The sequence below is a fragment of the Typha angustifolia genome, chromosome 14, assembly GCF_048772165.1.
Source record: "Typha angustifolia cultivar Huaian chromosome 14, ASM4877216v1, whole genome shotgun sequence".
Taxonomy (NCBI): Eukaryota; Viridiplantae; Streptophyta; class Magnoliopsida; order Poales; family Typhaceae; genus Typha; species Typha angustifolia.
This window is the reverse complement of record NC_133252.1, coordinates 11172785-11190248: the sequence shown is the minus strand read 5'-3', so window position 1 is coordinate 11190248 and position 17464 is coordinate 11172785. Positions and strand designations below refer to the sequence as shown.

At 36.2% G+C, this 17464-nt stretch overlaps 2 protein-coding genes across 2 annotated transcripts; both read left to right on the top strand.

Moving 5' to 3' along the window:
• Nucleotides 1-1647: 1647 nt before the first annotated feature.
• On the top strand, nt 1648-9148 carry LOC140776414 (uncharacterized). The gene is made up of 7 exons (XM_073120122.1): nt 1648-1904; nt 2065-2135; nt 3099-3207; nt 5905-5987; nt 6669-6827; nt 8292-8393; nt 8733-9148. The coding sequence occupies exons 1-7, from the start codon at nt 1835-1837 to the stop codon at nt 8883-8885; spliced, it is 747 nt and encodes a 248-aa protein (XP_072976223.1). The 5' UTR covers nt 1648-1834; the 3' UTR covers nt 8886-9148.
• A 3652-nt stretch (nt 9149-12800) lies between these two features.
• Nucleotides 12801-15342, top strand: LOC140776821 (uncharacterized). Its single transcript, XM_073120692.1, has 3 exons — nt 12801-13291; nt 13480-13555; nt 13640-15342. The coding sequence occupies exons 1-3, from the start codon at nt 13253-13255 to the stop codon at nt 14929-14931; spliced, it is 1407 nt and encodes a 468-aa protein (XP_072976793.1). The 5' UTR covers nt 12801-13252; the 3' UTR covers nt 14932-15342.
• Nucleotides 15343-17464: the final 2122 nt, after the last annotated feature.

The window sequence follows — 17464 nt, the reverse complement described above, 5'->3', positions numbered from 1 at the left end:
TGAATATCTAGTGAAGCGCAAATAGATATATAAGTATCTTAATCATTTCAGGCAACTAATTACAAGGTGATACAAAAAAAGAGAGGGAAAATATGACAAGAGCCCTAAGGACAAATCCCATATTTGATTGTATTATATATTGAACAATAATTAAAGTAGGTAACTAAGTAAGCACTTAAGCACAATAATATATAGGAGATAGAGCAAATGATCTAGAAGCAAACCTTAGCATGAGTCTTGAAAGACTGAGCACTCTGTAAAGGAGCAAACTAAGGTAAGAATTCATGCTCGCCAATGACAGAATTTAGTGACAAATCACTTGAAAAATCTCATTTGAGAAATCCCGAGAAACAAGAAAAACCACCAAATTTAGAGCAAATAAAAAAAACAAATATGGAGCGAAGGAGGGCAGCTGGGGTGTTTAATACATCCTTGATATAACCACTTGGCACAATCTATTTTATATAAGAAAATAACCCAATGCAGCAAAACCATGGCAGATCTTAACCATAAGTAGAGCTGGAAATGGGGTGGCGAAGATGGAGGTGGCGTCGTGGAACTAGAAGTGATGCGACGGAGCTTGAAACGGGCTAGGCACGACAAGGCATGGAGCGAGGTGTGGACGGGCCAAAACCAGGGCCAGCAGCTATTGCGAGTTGAGAGAGGCTGGGACCGGCTAGATCCACAACTCCTAGCCTAATCCATAGCAACATGGAAGGCCAAGGGAGGGATCAGGGTGAAATCCATGTTGCTCGGCTCTGATAGTGACAACGCAAGCGACCAATGAGGGAGTCAGGGTGAAATAGACGACAGCGACCCGAATAAGAAAGGAGATGTGAGGCTGGTGGTAGCCGAGTGAAAATGGATAGGATGAAAAAGGAGAGAATAAAAGAATAAGGTGAGAGAGAGGAAAAAACAGAAGGAGGAAGAGATAGATAGAGGAGAGGAGCTAGCATGAGATAATTGATAAATGCTGGACTTCACGTAGAAATTGGATTCATGAGCAAAAATATATATTTGAAATTTGGGAATCAAATAATATGAAAATAAAGAGTGGACTTTGAGACCAATCTTTGTGTTTATAGAATCCTTTGAACCCAATGCCATTTTCGATAAGATGCTGTTTTTTTTAAGTCGTTATTCTACTTATTTTAATGCTCTAGGATTTTTCGGCAATTATATCTTATTCTAAATTATTGTCCATTTTTGTGATAATTGACCTCCCTCAACTATATAAAATCTTCCAAATGCCACTTTCATCCCTCGTCTCTTTTAACTTATTCATGAAAAAAAAAAATCTGCCTGCCATATAAATAATTCTGAAAAGAAAAAGATATTAAATATAAAATAGTAATTATATGTTTTTCTAGGCCGATTTTGGAGGGGTCAAACTGTCCCAAAGATCTATGTGAAAATGAGTAATAATTCATTGTCATTATGGCATAGGTGTAATTTAACCTTAAAAATATATATTTTATATGATTATGGAAAGAAAACAAAGCCATAAGCCCAAATGGGATGACCCAAGCCTTCTCCAAACGGGCCGAACCAAAAGAATAGTTGGGCTTTATTCGCGATTCCTTCGAATCTTGGAATAACGTGCGGAATAATAATAAAGCATATCCTCCTCTACTCTATCTATCCTGGAATAACAACAGCACATGTGACCGGATAAAATTAATCCCCTCCCTCTTCGTAGACCACCGCTCCTGATCTCCTCTCATCGTCTCTTCCTCTCCATTTGCCAGCAAGAAGAAATCGAGAAAGAGTGAGCGGCAAGCGTAGAAGAGTTAGTCGTTGGTTATTCCCTTTTTTCTAATCTTTTTCATCTCTGATGGCGAGGGCCGAGATCTTAAAGAGGGAGGAGGAATTCCTCTCCACTTCCATCTTTGACTTGCAAAACGGTAATTTTTCTTTTTTAAGTTTCAATGATTCCATTCTTGAAATTGTTAGTATGTTCTTGGTGCTATCTGCAATAGATCTTTAGATATGTAGCATTACCTATATGGCTATTTGTTTGTTCTAAAAATTTATTATGCCTATTTGTTTATTCTCGGATGAAAGGTGAGGCAGTGAAGTCCCGTGGGCAGTTGATTGAGAAGAAAATTGACATTCTTGAAAGCTTGGCAGGCAAGGTATGGGCTTTTCCTTTTGTTGTCTTGCCTTTCTCTTACTGCAGATATACTTAGTTAGTAGTTGAAACATATTAAGGTGGTAAATAAAGTTGTGGGATGATACAATTGGAGTAAGGAAAAAATATTCTTTGGTCCATGGATATCTTTCTTAAATATACCTTTTTGAACCATACAAATTTCGTCACTACATTCAAACATGACTTAAATATTCCTTCACACTGTCACACATTTCAAATTATAGAGTCAAAAATTACAACATGAAAGAAGAAGAAAGCATGGAGAGAAACGATAGCTGACCTTGTACTGTTTAAGGGGATTATTCTCTAACACTTCAGAAACTTGTTTGCCTGAGAAGACCATTGAGAATGAGAGCTATTTAGCATGTCAAGAAGACAATTAAAGCCATAGCTTTCATGGGAGGGACTTCCTACTGTTTAAAATGTGGAGTGTATGTAGTATTTCGTACTATGGGACAAGCAAATGAGTTTTTGGTTGTGTAGTAGATTTAGACAATTTAACTGCTATCATAACCAGAAGAACTGGATCGCTTTCCGCTTCACAGAAAAGTAGCTTCTCAGATTGTCATATCAATAAAACCAGAAGAACCCATTTAGTTAAGCTGATTCTGTCACCAATATATATTGGAGGCCATTAAAGAACTTCAAAATGTAAACAAGATTACCATAAGTTTCACTATCTTTCAAATTTATGACCTGCTGAAGTTTGTTATTGGTCTCTTATTATTTGGTAAAGAAAGATAATGCTTAGAAAATTGTGTTAGTTTCTTTTTTTTGGAATACTCAATTCTCAATGCTAGCAGAGAAATATAAACATGATTTTATTGGATGTTAAGAAGTATTTTACTTTGACATGCTAGCATCAAAGAAATCTATGTAAGTTCTTCAAGTCATTTTACTGACTGTGCTTGATTATTTTATAGGTTGACAGTTTGCAATCTTACAGGTTAGCAATCGCCGCTCACGCAGATGGTTAAATGATCGTTTGCTAATTGAACTTGTTCCCCGATTAAATGTTGAAGAAATAAGAGGCCTTTTTGCTCCACCTCCATGGGGTACATTTTCTCCTTTTGTGTTGCTTCCTTCTGATAAATTATGTCTGCGCTCTTCTATATTGAAGTTTGAGACCCTTTGAATTTAAGTTACTAGTGTGCTTAAAAGGGATACTGTTAATTCAAGAATCAACGGCCTCACTCATACTTGTTGATGATACATAGCAAGGCTGCATCAGCATCAGGCTTGTAAGACTGTTTATTCTTTCTATTTTTTTAATGATGAATAGCAAATGCTTATTCAATCTAGTGATAAGCTGCTATACAATGTTGTTATATGTGTGACACTGTAATATAGGGTTAGAAGTTCGAGAAGGGAAATCTATAGGCTTAGCGCTAGAGTACAAATTGTTTTTTCTTTTCTTCGCCTAGGAGGTAATATTGTTTTAGAAGGAAAGCAAAGTACTAGCATTTATAACCAAATTTCATCTTTTAGTCAAAATGACAAACTAAAGTGTGGGAGCCGCTCGATCTGGCCTCTCTGGCTACAAGCATTGCTGATGTTTGAAATATTTTATTCTTTGCAGGTATGCGATTAATTACCGGCTTTGATTGTTCTTGATTTTAGAGTTTTTTTTCTAGTCTAGGACGGATTGGAAGTCACATTTATTAGTTATTAGTGGAAATGCTGAGAATTTAGAGAAGCCAAGAGAATATCAAAGTATCAAAAGAATAGTTTGTACAGCCTTTGTGCAATTTGTTGTAAAGCAGACTGGTATGTTCAGTTAGTATGACCATTCAATTATCACGAAATCATGTTTAAGCCTTAGAGAGTCTAACCCTAATTAAAATAAGCAACAATGTTTGATGTGTACCCTATTTTCTTAGGTGGAACTTGGAACGAGTGTAGAATTTTTTTTTAAGCTAGTCAGGCACCATCTAGATTTAGTAACCAAACGGTAGTTTATCTCTACCCAAGTATGATAGGTAAGAGAAGAGAGAAAAATTAAATGGTTACAAGTTTAAATTTGTTTGAATGGTGACAAAGGAGTTCTCAAATTATAAATTTACCCCTGAAATAATTTATACTTCTTTTTTCCATGTCCTCTTTCCTCCCTCTCATGGTGCACTCCTCTCTTATAAAGGGGGGTACATTTTGAGATAATTTCACTTTATTGGAGGTTCAATTTAATAATAATATTTCTGTGCTAATATCCTTCAACTACAAATGACATTTTTTGGGTGCTTTTACTATATATGATTTGCAAGAACTGTTTACAAACTTTTATTGACAATATTGTTAACTTCTCATGAGTGATTGCGATCCTGTGTACCGTTATTGTCTTGGAATTGCTTACTATCTATTGTTGTCTTGTAAGTCAGCATTGATGATTGCTTGCAGTCATATTTACCATTTTCTTGGAATTGCTAAGTATCCATCGTTGTCTTATAAGACCGTCGCTGTCTTGGAGTTGCTCATTATGTATCCACCGTTGTCTTATAAGTCAGCATTGATAATTGTTTGCAGTCGTGTTTATCGTTGCTGCCTTGGAATGACTTACTAAGTACCCATAGTTATCTAATAAGATCGTTGTTGCCTTGGAATTACTTACGGAACAACTATTGTTGTCTTATAAATCAGTGTTGCTACCTTAGAAGGATGCATTACAAAGAAAGCTCATTAAAGGGCATATTTTTGAGACAATTTCAATTTGATTAGAGATTAAATTTAATATTAATATTTTGGTACTAACATCCTTCAACTACAAAGAGTATTTTGGTTCATTTACATGACATATCCTTACATATATTTATGTAACGTTAAAGGTAATAATGAGTTAATGACACTCTTATTATAGTTTACAACTAAACACCCAACTTCCTTTAACTTATTTAAGATATATAAAATAGGGTAAGAAATGGGTGTAGCTATCCGCGTTCAAGTGCTACACTCATTTCAAATGGACCCTGTCTTATAGACAAATACATGACTCCATCCATAAGAGATTGAATCTGGAACAGTCCTTAAGATTTCATCTTATGTAGGGGCCTAAGATTCTATGAAATGTTCAACATCTATCAGATGCCATATGTGCTTTCATAAATGTGCATAAAGAGGTATGGAGTTTGGAACAACTTTTGAAGTGTAATTCACTAGTTAGTGAACATCATATTGAAAACCCTAGGTAAGAAAGCTTCAACTCGGCAACTTGGTTGCATGTTTGTTGTTATTTTCATCCTTTACACCATTTTGACATATTGAAGAAGAGTTGGTTTCTCTGTAGTTGGTGACTTGGTATGACTATGTCATGATATGAATCATTGAATCGTTACTTTCATAGTGCGGCCTGCAAACACCTCCCTTTAGTGAATGATGGCATGTATGTTCATGTCTTCCCTTTGCTGGAATTTCTTGTTTTCTATATGCTTTCCAGTGAATAGGCAAAACTTACTTAAGCTGAATTATTTTGTCTGAAGCCCAAGTGGGAAGTTAACAACAGATAGAATTGGTCTTCTTTGCAGTAGACTATGTTAGGAAAATATTGGTTTTCCCGCAGTTCTCTCATTAAAATTTTACGACATTCTCTAAACTCGTATTACTGGACAAGATCACTACATTTATTTTGTTGACATGTTAGCATCTCTCTGTTTGTAGCTGTGCCCTTTACATTTTATGGCCTTCTATGCACTACTTTCTTTTTTATATACTTTTCTGTACTTTATCAATGATGCTATATGTCACTGGTTTTCTTCTAATAGGTGAGAATACACCATTATCGGCATTTTGCATGACAAATGCTGGAGACTGGGATGCAATTAGAAATATTGACATGGATGTTGAGGTTAGTTAATGTAATTTCCTTCCTAGGGATATTCATGCTCCGGTAATCTGAAGTTCTCAATTTACTTTTAAGGTATTTCCTGTATAATCAATTAATAAGTTTATATATTGCAACATGGAATGAAGAGGGACAATATGAGTAGAGTGGATACATGGAGCGCTCCCTCAAGTTGTTCCACATGTCCCGGGATAGAAAAGAATTAGCTTGATTGTAAACTATAACAATTTCAGGGATAACTGCACTCATAACTTCTCCACCCGTTTTTTTTTCGGGGGGGGGGAGGGGGGGGGGGGGGGGGGACATAGTTAGAGATAATGGGACAGAGCAGTTTCACTGTCTTGGTTTTCTAAAGGAAGGTAACGTGTTGCCCTCTTCTAGCAAATGTAGCAACATTTGGCAGCCTATCAGGGATGAACCTGACTTTTCTAGTCTAATTCTTGAACTAAATACAGCCTAAAGGTAAATCATTCGGTTGTTTTTGAGTTGTTAAAGGAGCACATTTACTTAAGCTGGTTGATAAGAGGCAATTCCCAGGGATGCACTTATATCAGTCTGTACTTCTCGAATACTATTTATTGACATGAGAAGGAATCCGCAGGATACATGAATTTTTTACAAAAAAAAAAAAATTTGCTAGATTTTTCTTTAAAGTTATTAAGTATATTTTTCACTTCTCTGTAGGCAACCATCGTACAGAACATGAAAAACTCTTCATCAAAAAGAAAAGACCATGCTGATAAAGACAAGCTGGTTGCACTGAATGCCTGGCATCGTGTGGATTGCCGAACAAGGGAAGCTCTAAGACGGAGTTTTCTCTCAGATCTTGTTGAGGGATATGAAGTATGTTTTTTTACCTATTAAATCTCATTTGTTATTAGGAGTCAGAACTGTGTATTTATCTGTTGTGTCATGCTTTTCTTCCTTGCCTGTGCTTTGGTCCTTCAATAATGTTTTTATTGATAGATTTTAATAATCTATTTTTGGTATGTTTACATGTTGAATGAATGCTACCTAGGGGTGAAAACGGATTGGATAGTGCTCAACCCATATCCGGATCCGTATTTTTAGTTCGGATACGGATATTGGACGAATAGCAAAATTTAAAACCATATCCTAACTAAACGAATACGAATAATTTTCGGATAAAGGATCGGATCTTAAACGGATATTGATTAAATTTTAAATAATTATAATATTTTATTTAAATATAATTAACACAAAATTATTAAGAGTTTTACAACAATAATTTTTTTGTATGTCAAATATATAAAATTAGAGAAATTAATCTCTATAAATAATATATAACGTATTATTAGTAATAATATTAATACTTATTATTTAAATAAGCAAACTAAAAACTGTAAATCATTTAAAAAAATATGCGGGTAAACGGATATCCGATATCCATATCCGAATCCGAATCGGATAGAAATTTTTTATCCGAATCCGATCCGAGTCGGATCAGATAGTGGGTCAGGTCGGAGTTAATCCGACCCGCTTTCCCCCCTAATGCTACCTCAACTTGGCACACTGTAAGCAAACTTATTCTTTTGATCTTGGCATGTAATTTCTATTGTTTGTATCGTTAACCTTAATAGCACATGTATTTCCATGTTTTGGGTGGTAATTTTACATGTTCAAATGAAGCATTTGGACTTATAATAATGTGATGACATAAGCATCAGATGTACTGACATTAACATGTAGTACAGTAGATAGAAAGTGATAGAAGAAATATTCAAGATTCAGCAGTTGCCTAGCAATGTAGTAAAGAACAGTTAAATATATCTAGCCTGCCAGTCCCTTTATAGGTTTAATGGCAAATACATTATTTTTATGATATCCTCTGCTTCCATGAAATTCAAAGTCCTAATCTGATAGTCAGGATGTAATATATATTATTATAAATTAATTATATATTTTCTTTAAATCATTTTTCTTATGCTTTTATTGCATCTTTTATAATCCAAAAACTAGAAATTTCACCCATCTTGCGACAATCTTCACATCCGGAGCCAAACGTTTCATATCAACCTTATACTTCTCCGTGCTGATACATTATTTCTCTGCATTAGATATATTTTTAACATTCTTATCTTATTACCATGTTCTTTAATACAAACAAGCTCACATCTGAATGCCACTCAATGAGATTCTAGTGCTTTGAACATACTGTGTTACTGAGTTAAGAATATCTTGAGTGTTACTTTGTAGATTTACTTATTCCAGTTTATCATGCATTATATTTTGCCATGCTTACATTATGCTTTTGCCAGGATACTGCTAAATCGCTTATACTTTCAGGAACGTGTACGGGTCTTCATTAGAGATACTGAAGAAGGAGGTGTTCTTGTGCTGCATGTTCAGGACCCATTTCACAGATTGCTGCTTCATGGTGTATGTGAGGTAAAATTTTATTAGCCCTATGGATGCTATCAGGATCAATTTGTCCTCTGGCTTTATTAGACAAGCTGAGGCCCATTAAGGTAGCGACATGCTTCCCTTTTTTGGTGAAGCTTCTTATACGAGATGAAAATACTAATACAACTCCATGACCTTTTGAAATGAAAGCTACTATTCTCTGTAATCTTAGTGGAGGAAAAGGATCTATGGTAGCGGATTCTAGATAGTCACGACCTATGGCCTGTTTTTGTTGTGCTCTATCTTGTTGCTCCATTGCATCCTGGTGGAATTTCAAGATAAATTTATTAACACCAGCGACCTTCTTGCGCTTTCTGGATACAGTTCTACAATCTAATCTCTGCAACTGATACAACTTCGAGGGATGGAAAGGTATGGAAGACAACGAGAATAAAGAAGAGAGCTGGCTCGCGAGAGATTCCTCCAAACATTACGCTCGTCCACTTCTTGAAAATGGCAAAAGATGGGGTTCTTTAACGTCTGACGGATTACCCTTGTTGTACCATAGAGATTCCTTTTTAAATGGAATGTAGATAAATAAGCATACAATTCTGTACATTTCTAGGGTCACATTACAGCGTTCTTCCAGTCAATGTGATCATGCATTGCTGCAAACTAAACAGTAGAACTGTTTGCCAACAACTCTTCATTCAGTGGACGGTGTTGGTGTATTCAGTTAACATTGGTATATCTCTTGAAGCTCCTTGCTCCTCTAAATTTCTCGGTGTTTCAACACTTAACCAAGTTGTGTGTTTGCTAAGGATAAGATCTTTAGATGTTTCATATCTGGATGTTTGACCGCCTCCATAATGAACATGTTTCTTTTAATGCAGAACCATTTTTCACATCTCTTCTGAAACTTTTTAGGCTCCATTCACTTGAATATGGAATAAGAATAAGTTTATTCCTATCTTTATTCTAGTGTTATAATTTATCTTATTCTCCTATGATGTTTCATCATTCTCTCTCATTTTATTCTATACAATTTTTAAATAATAATTTAATAATAATTTATAATTATTATTTTGTCTCTAGATTAAATAATATTTAATTGTATATCATTTCAGTTATAGTTGAGCTTTTTTTTCTCTCTCTTAACTATCTCTTCTATTAAATATCGGTCATTTCAACTACAACTAATGTTTTCTTTCTCATTTATATCTTCTTTTAAATATTAAGATTATATTTTCTCGAACTAGTAAATTCTGCAAAAATAAAAAATATGGGCTTATAATCTGGCAATACACTGCAGTGCGGGTTTATAATTTCGCACTCTATACCGCATTACAAGCTTATAACACTATATTAACTCGCAGTGACTATTTATTTCTTTTAGTGTATGGTTATTTTATATTGAGTATATGTTTATAATTTTGCATTATACCGTAATGCGAGTTTATAACTTTACGTTACATCATTATTTAATACATAGTTATTTTATATAAAGAGTGTTTAATGTATAGTTATTTTATATAAATAGTGCTTAGTTGCCCATATAAAGTTAAATATATGATACGGTTGTTCATATAATTTGCACTCTCGTAAGTTGAGTTCTCCACTAATGAGGAATCGTCAAGTATCGATTGCATCAAATTCCCACAGTTACGAACGCAGCGGATCCTAACCGCGTTTCTCAAGGAAGTCGGCAGCCAAGATTTAATTGCTGACAGCTAGGGTTGAGCTCCCACTTATGAATCTCAGATCCAAAACGATTCTTGAATGCTTCTTTATGAACAAAAACAAGATTTAGAGGACTTTTCTTCTTCTTCTTCTTTAATTTTTATATCCTAAATCAAAAGATTGCTATCCACTTAATCAATCCAAGTGTGAAAAAATAGAAGGACAAAGAATCAAATTAAAACTAGTGTAAAATGAGATCACTACTGTATTCTCGTGATTGAGTCCTATCGCACTGTTGATAGATATAGTATTATCTGATAGATTAAGGCAGAACCCAAAGTTTAATTACATTACGTAATCAAACAATCATATCACGCAAGAGAGAGAGAGATTAGAGAATGAATGACCTAATAAATGAATCGCCTGTGTAACATTTAAAAGATCGGTTAGCCCAATGAGTGTAGATTAGAATAAAGAATGCGTGCAAGTTATTATTATTACAGTTAGTACGTCAGTTCGAAGGTTTTGATTATTATTATTATGATGGCCTTTTCAATCATCATATAACTTTGGCTTTTATTTTTTATCAAAGAAAATACTTTGGCTTTTATATCAACTTCGAGACAGAATAATAATATAAATAATAATAATATGCGGAAGATGTAACAAATAATTTGATAAGGCCAGCTTATTCCTTTATTGGGAATCCAATGAGGTTTATTGCCGGCTAATCTCACTACAATTTTGATTAATTTTGGAGATTAATAATGTTGTTATCTTTATCGGATCAAGCCACCATTATTGGGGTCCAAGGAAAAAAAGAAAAAGAAAAATTAGTGACTCTTTTTTTTATGTTTTTGTTTTCTTAGAAGAGTCCATAGACACAAATTTTATTAGACAAGAAGCCAGTAAAGATCTCTGAAAGGAACCATACAAGTCTTTAGTAGAGTGGCCCCCAATAGCTAGACAGGCAAGGTTATAGAAAGCAATGTTGTTACATCTGCTCGTAAAGCTCACCTTAATATAAGGAAGAAAAAAAGGAAGAGTAAATCATCCTCCGACAATGCCAAAAATAACCTAATCCATCATTTTATCGACATCATTCACTGCTTTAATCACAGTAAGAGAATCACTGAAACGCCAAACTTTAATAGTTTGAAGGCCTTCTAGTAGACAAGAATGGAGCTAAGCACTATACCTACATATGCATCCAGAGATAAATAACTTTTTTTTTATAGTAATTCAATATTTCTGTGTAGTTATAGATCAGGCAGTAAAAATCGGATCGATTCGATTCGTAACTTTGTGCTAAGAATAATTGAATTTGGTTATCTTATGAAAAAAAAAAAAAATATATATATATATATATATATAGAAAACCATTTTATTTACTTACAAATGACCTAATTAAATTTTTTATTTACATAGCTAAACTTTAAGACCACTTTAAATGCAAACATGGCATACCTTACAAGACCTTGAAACCAAGCATTTATGACATTAATAAGAGGCTCGCACATCATGAGGGAAATGCATAGACGTTAATGCAATGTCTCTCTCCATTTGCCCACCTTAGCCCTTAGCTGGCTTCTTTTATTTATTGGATAAAACCTCATAAAAGACCATAAATATATTTATTCTAGTTTTTCTACCACAAGTATGTATGTAAATATATATATATATATATATATATAATTTTTAATTTTTTTTTAGAAATTCACATAATAAGTTTAAAAATTTGACCTATTGGGCCCCAAAATTACCCTCTCTACGATAAGCCCAGCCCACTTAAACACAAAATAGCCCATCTTGCCCTTGACGGCGACCGCTTTACTCTCTCCATCGCCATCTTTCCACCGTCCGATCTAAAGGCATTTTCGGAAATATCAAGGCTAAATAGTCTTTTTCTCACCTTCCAGACTATGACTCCTTAAATTATATACTTTAATAAAGAATCATGTATTCATGTGATTTCACAAGGACACCCAAAAAAAAAAAAAAATTATAATCAAATATTTTTTAAAAAGAGTTCTTGATTAAAGAAAATAAGATTATTTTATTTTTCTAACCTATAATTACAAAATTAAATTTGATATAGTATCAATCAATAAAATATAATTATTTTTTTGTGAATAAGGAAAAGGATAAGGTGTGGATCGTAAAATATCCCAAAGATCTACAGTCGAGTCGGTAGACACGGTGGGGTGGGGGCTAAATCGTAATAAAGCCAAAGATGGGAGGGTAGTACGGTAAAAAGGACGGAGAGGGGGGAAGAGGGGCCAATAAATAATGGAGTTAATGCGGTTGCCGAATTCGAGTGCATTCCCTCTGACACGGTGGGACACCGTGCTCGGCTCCACGCCATGTGACTACTATTTTTCACGCGCTGCGGCTCTCGCTCACCGTGCGGTGACCTGACCACTCTAATACTCTACTCTGCTCTGCTTCTGCTGCTCTGCTTTCTGCTGCTCAGGTTCCTCAAAAACTCCTTGGAGTTTTGCACTTTAACTCCCCATTTGATGTAATAATATTAAACCTCGAAACGTAAAATATTTCATCACAGTACCTACTACTACCTTCCAAACAAACCCCGATGACTTTCTTACGTTATATACCCTCCAAAATCACAAATTACACCTGTAGTGATGGATAGCTTTATTAACTGCTATATATGTCTTAATTATACTTTCATAGAAGGGCGCATAGGTAAATTAAGAGTGATGGTAAGAGACTCGGAGATGATTGAGAGAGAGGGAGGGAGGGAGGTAGGGAGGGAGGAAACTAGAAAGCACTTGTTCTTAAAAGGAAAATGTTTTTAAAATACTCGAAAGTTAGCTAAATAGAGGGCGCAAGAGAGAAGTTATTAAGAGCTGGCTTTGCCATTTGCAAAAGCTCTCCGCCTTCTTCGCCTCTCTTTCTCTTAACCCTTCTAAGTACAAGAGCTTACCCTTCTTAGTTATCTTGCAACTCTCTCTCTCTCTCTCTCTCTCTCTCTCTACTCGTGAACAGATAATATATTATAATCTGTATATCTGAGCTTGTGGTTCACTTGAGGCTGGGAAGGCTAGGAAAGGCAAATTTATTCTCTCTTTTCTGGGTTGTGTACTTGTAGGTTGCCTTCTTCCTCTGATTTGAGACTTGGGTCACCCAGATCTCTTCAAGTTTCTTGCTTCTTTAGAGTGCAATAAGGTTGGGGTAGGTTGGTCTCTTTGGTGCTGGAAGGCATGAGTAAAGAAGAAGACATTAAGTTCCTCAAGATACAGGTACGACCTTTCTTTCTTTCTTTTTCTCCCTCCCCGCCTCTTTTGCTTCCATGAATGGTGTTCATGTTGCTTGAGAATCAAGACCCACATGAGAAAGTTCCCTGTTTTCTTAGTTTGGACTCATGCTTGTGTTTTATTTTGATTTCTTGGCTTTGGTTTTGTTTTGTTGCTGTCCTTTCAATCTGCAGACATGTGTTCTTAAAGTAAACATACACTGTGATGGATGCAAGAAGAAGGTGAAGAAGCTGCTTCACAAGATTGATGGTACTTCCTCTGCTCCTTGTTAAAAATTCCATCCTTTTTACTCCATTTTTCTTTAGTTTACAATCTTTTCTTCTTCTTTGTTAGGGGTGTATACCTCCAACATAGATGCAGAGCATGGGAAGGTGACTATTTCTGGCAATGTCGACCCAGCTGCCATCATCAAGAAGCTCAACAAGGCTGGGAAGCATGCAGAGCTCTGGGGCTCAAAAGGTGGTGGTGGGGGTGGTGGGGGTGGTGGTGGTAATACCAACTTCAACCTCAACAACCAGCTCCAAAAACTCCATCTTGACAATGGAAAAGGCCACAAGGAGAATGGCAAGGGCCAAAAGGGTGGTAATGGAGGTGGAGGTGGAGGTGGAGGCAAAGACCAAAAAGTTATCCAGCAGCCAACTGCACAGCAACAGCTGCAGCTGCAGCAACTACAGCAGCAGATGAAAGGCTTCAAAGATCTGAAACTCCCACAGCTGAAGGACTTCAAGTTCCCCTTCCAGAAGGACCAGAAGGACCAGAAGACAGTCAAGTTCAGCCTCCCGCCGGAGGACGACGGCGACGAGGGTAGCGAGTATGATGACGAGTATGATGACTTTGATGATGAGGATGATGACTTTGATGACGGGTTTGATGATGAGTTCTATGATGACCCCAAGATGATGAAGGCTATGAATGAGCAAGCCAGCAAGGGGAAGGGCATGGGTGGTGGTGGTGGTGGGAATGATAAGAAAGGCAATGGTGGAGATGGGAAGAAGGGAGGCGGTGGGAGTGAAGTCCCAGTGCAGAGCAAGGCCATGGGTGGCAATAATGGAAATGGAGGTAAGAAAGGTGGTGGAGGTGGTGGTGGTAAAAATGGAGGTGGGCCACAGAATGGTGGAGGGAATCATGGCAAGGGGGGTCAGAGTGGAAACGGCAATGGTGGAAATAATAACAATCAATCCAATGCGGGGAAGAAGGGGGGTGGGAAGAATGATGGAGCGGGAGGGGACCATCCCATGGGCAAGCCCACCATGATGGGTCTCAATGGCATGGGCCAGATGGGGCCCATGAATGGCCACATGGGCAATATCCCGGCAGCAGCCGCAGTCCAGGGCCTCCCGGCCGGGGCGATGCCGCCAGGGTATTACCAGGGCTCGACGACGGCACCGGAGATGATCGCCGCCGCCGCAAACCCTTACCAGCAGCAGTACATGGCTGCCTTGATGCAGCAGCAGCAGCAGAGGATGATGATGAATGGCCACGGCGGGCCGGGGTACCCGCCGCCGATGGCTTACGGGTACGGCCGGCCGCCCTACATGCCGCCCCCGCCACCTCAGCATCCCCATGGAGAGCCATACACTAACTTCTTCAGTGATGAGAACCCAAACAGCTGCTCAATTATGTGAGCAAACTGATGGAGAAGTTTAAAAAGAGTGCAGTGCAGAGGAGAGTCTGCTGCTGGATATAATACATGGAAACTGGAACTTAAGTTTCTCTTCTTTTTTCCCCCCCTTTCTTCTTAATTTGTGTTCATCTTGCTATAAAGATCTTCTCCCTTGAAGCTCAAGTTAGGTATAGTATTTACTTATATAGATCTTTATAGGGTTTTTATATTGAAGGCTTTTCTTGTGGCTCTCTCCCTTTATATATATATATATATATATATATAAGATGTGAAAGAAGTTTAGAAAGACTAAAATGGAGGAGTTGGAGGCTCTTCTATGGTTGGATTGTGTTTATATGTCATTCTACAAGTTGGAAATCTTATGAAGATAATAAAGATAATAATAATAATAATAGCAATGGGTTGTGTTCCATTCTCCTCCTGTGCTGTCATCTTTCTCTACTTGGTTAATTAATGACGAATAGTTATGGAGATAGATGTTGGAGTACAGTAAAAGATTTATCTTCTAGGGTACTCTCCCGGGTTTCACTCCAGGTTTTGTGGGGGCCATTATTGAATCTTGGGGAGTAGTTGCTTCAAAGATTGAACTAGTTGCATATATGGTTGTTATGTTGTGGCTTCCCAACCAGAAAAGTTTTATCCTTAAAATGATTGCTAGCTTAGCTTTATTGTTCTTTCTCACAGTAGCTGGAAGATGTTAAGTTGGATGGATCCATCAATGCTCAATAATTTTGGTAATAGATCCAACAACTTTCCTGCACCTAATTTGAGCTAGCTTGAATAGTTGATGAAAAGAAAGCATGGTGGTCTTGAAATACTGAGTGAAGCTTATTAACTGCTCACCATGGCGGTAATCTACTTGGATATGCTTGATTTTTGGATTAAATGATAGAGAAAGATGGAGGCCTTCTATAAAAAATATCTGAAGCTTCTGTGTGCCCAGGTTTTTTATTTTATTTTATATATTTGAGTGAAAGCTAAGTAGGCATAAATTTTAGAGATAATTTTATTTACACTCTCTTAAACTATTATGATTTTCTATCAATAACTCTCTAACTTTTTTTTATATATAATAATTCTAAAATTTTACTTCTGTACATAACGATTCCTATCACGGAAGAAATCAAAGTGAGATATTTTTAATAATTCATATAGTTATTATATATTAAAAAAAATTAATGAGTTATTGTGGAAAATAAATGATAGTTTAGAGAGTGAGAATTAATTTTCTTCCGAAATTTTATTTCATCCTCTAAATACGACCTAATACATAATAAAAGAAAACAGATAGAGTGACGCCTCTTTAACATAAGCTCTCCACTTAATTATAACAGTAAACTCTACCATATATGAAAATAAGACATAGGCGCTAACAAAACATAATAGGAAAGCTAAGATTACTCTGGGACTCCATCACGATCTGGCAGTTGGTAGGTACACGATCATGTGATCATCAGAAGATTAAAAAATGATTTCTATTATCAAAATAAATACACATTAGCTAGCGAACTGAAAACAAAATACCCACACACACTTAGAGGGGTTCAAATTAGATATATCAAAATTCGGTGCATCTTTCACACAATTCAATTATGGACAACCAATCTATTGTCAAAATTAAAAGCTAGTTCTGTTCTACTATCATTTAGTGATCAAAACGCACCAAAGGAGTGCTTAATTTTCAAAAATTAGCTCCATTTGCCGGGGAATTAAGTTATTCTTAACTCGGAGAATTTAAAAGTAGAATCATAAACTTTCCTCTCTACAACATCTGCCTAATTCTCAAAAGAAGCTTTTGACTCGATATTTTTGCCCTCATGATTGCAGTTTGATATCCGATCTACACAAGCATGCTTATATTTCTCATCATTTCCATACTTTCTAAAGACTCAGATCAAGCTTTAATTCGAGATCAGATAGACTTTGTCCTTCACATTTACATATATATTATATATATATATATATATATATTTCCCTATCATCATGCGTGCTTTCACAAAGTTCAATATAAGTGCTCGTACGAAAGCTTACTCTTATCACAATGCCTATCGCCTAGGATGAATATACGTTAAAGATTGGGACTATTTTGCAAAACGAGGAGATGTATGTGAAAGTCGTAATTAACCCTAATTTTTGGGGTTAAAATGAAAAGCATTTATCTTGGAAGGCTTTTTTATTTTTTATTTTTTATTATTTTGTTGCGTTACAAATTAAGCCAATAATATTAGCAAGCAAGGTCACATGATGCATGAATGCAAGGTGAAATAATAACGCTTAGCTTCTCGTTAGTCGTGAAGAGCGTGTGAACGCAGCCAATTTTACTTTTTAACCCAAATAAAATTCAACAACTCTTCGCTCTTATTGACATAATAATGTATGCATGTATGTATGTGTGTATGTATGTAATTGAGTGGTCCCCACCTCACATGGTTGTTGCCGTGGCTGCTTCTTCCTCGTTTTGATGGAATTTGTTTTCTTAACGGGGATGGAAGGGTTGGGAAATTTACATTTTCATCCCTCCAAGCCTATATAAA

What these genes read in the sequence shown, in the direction of transcription:
- LOC140776414 (XM_073120122.1), top strand. Translation starts at nt 1,835, where the DNA reads ATGGCGAGGGCCGAGATCTTAAAGAGGGAGGAGGAATTCCTCTCCACT. An exon ending in CATCTTTGACTTGCAAAACG is followed by an intron (nt 1,905 to 2,064) that starts GTAATTTTTCTT and finishes CTCGGATGAAAG; the next exon opens with GTGAGGCAGTGAAGTCCCGT. An exon ending in ATCTTGTTGAGGGATATGAA is followed by an intron (nt 6,828 to 8,291) that starts GTATGTTTTTTT and finishes TTATACTTTCAG; the next exon opens with GAACGTGTACGGGTCTTCAT.
- LOC140776821 (XM_073120692.1), top strand. Translation starts at nt 13,253, where the DNA reads ATGAGTAAAGAAGAAGACATTAAGTTCCTCAAGATACAG. An exon ending in TTAAGTTCCTCAAGATACAG is followed by an intron (nt 13,292 to 13,479) that starts GTACGACCTTTC and finishes TTCAATCTGCAG; the next exon opens with ACATGTGTTCTTAAAGTAAA. An exon ending in GCTGCTTCACAAGATTGATG is followed by an intron (nt 13,556 to 13,639) that starts GTACTTCCTCTG and finishes CTTCTTTGTTAG; the next exon opens with GGGTGTATACCTCCAACATA.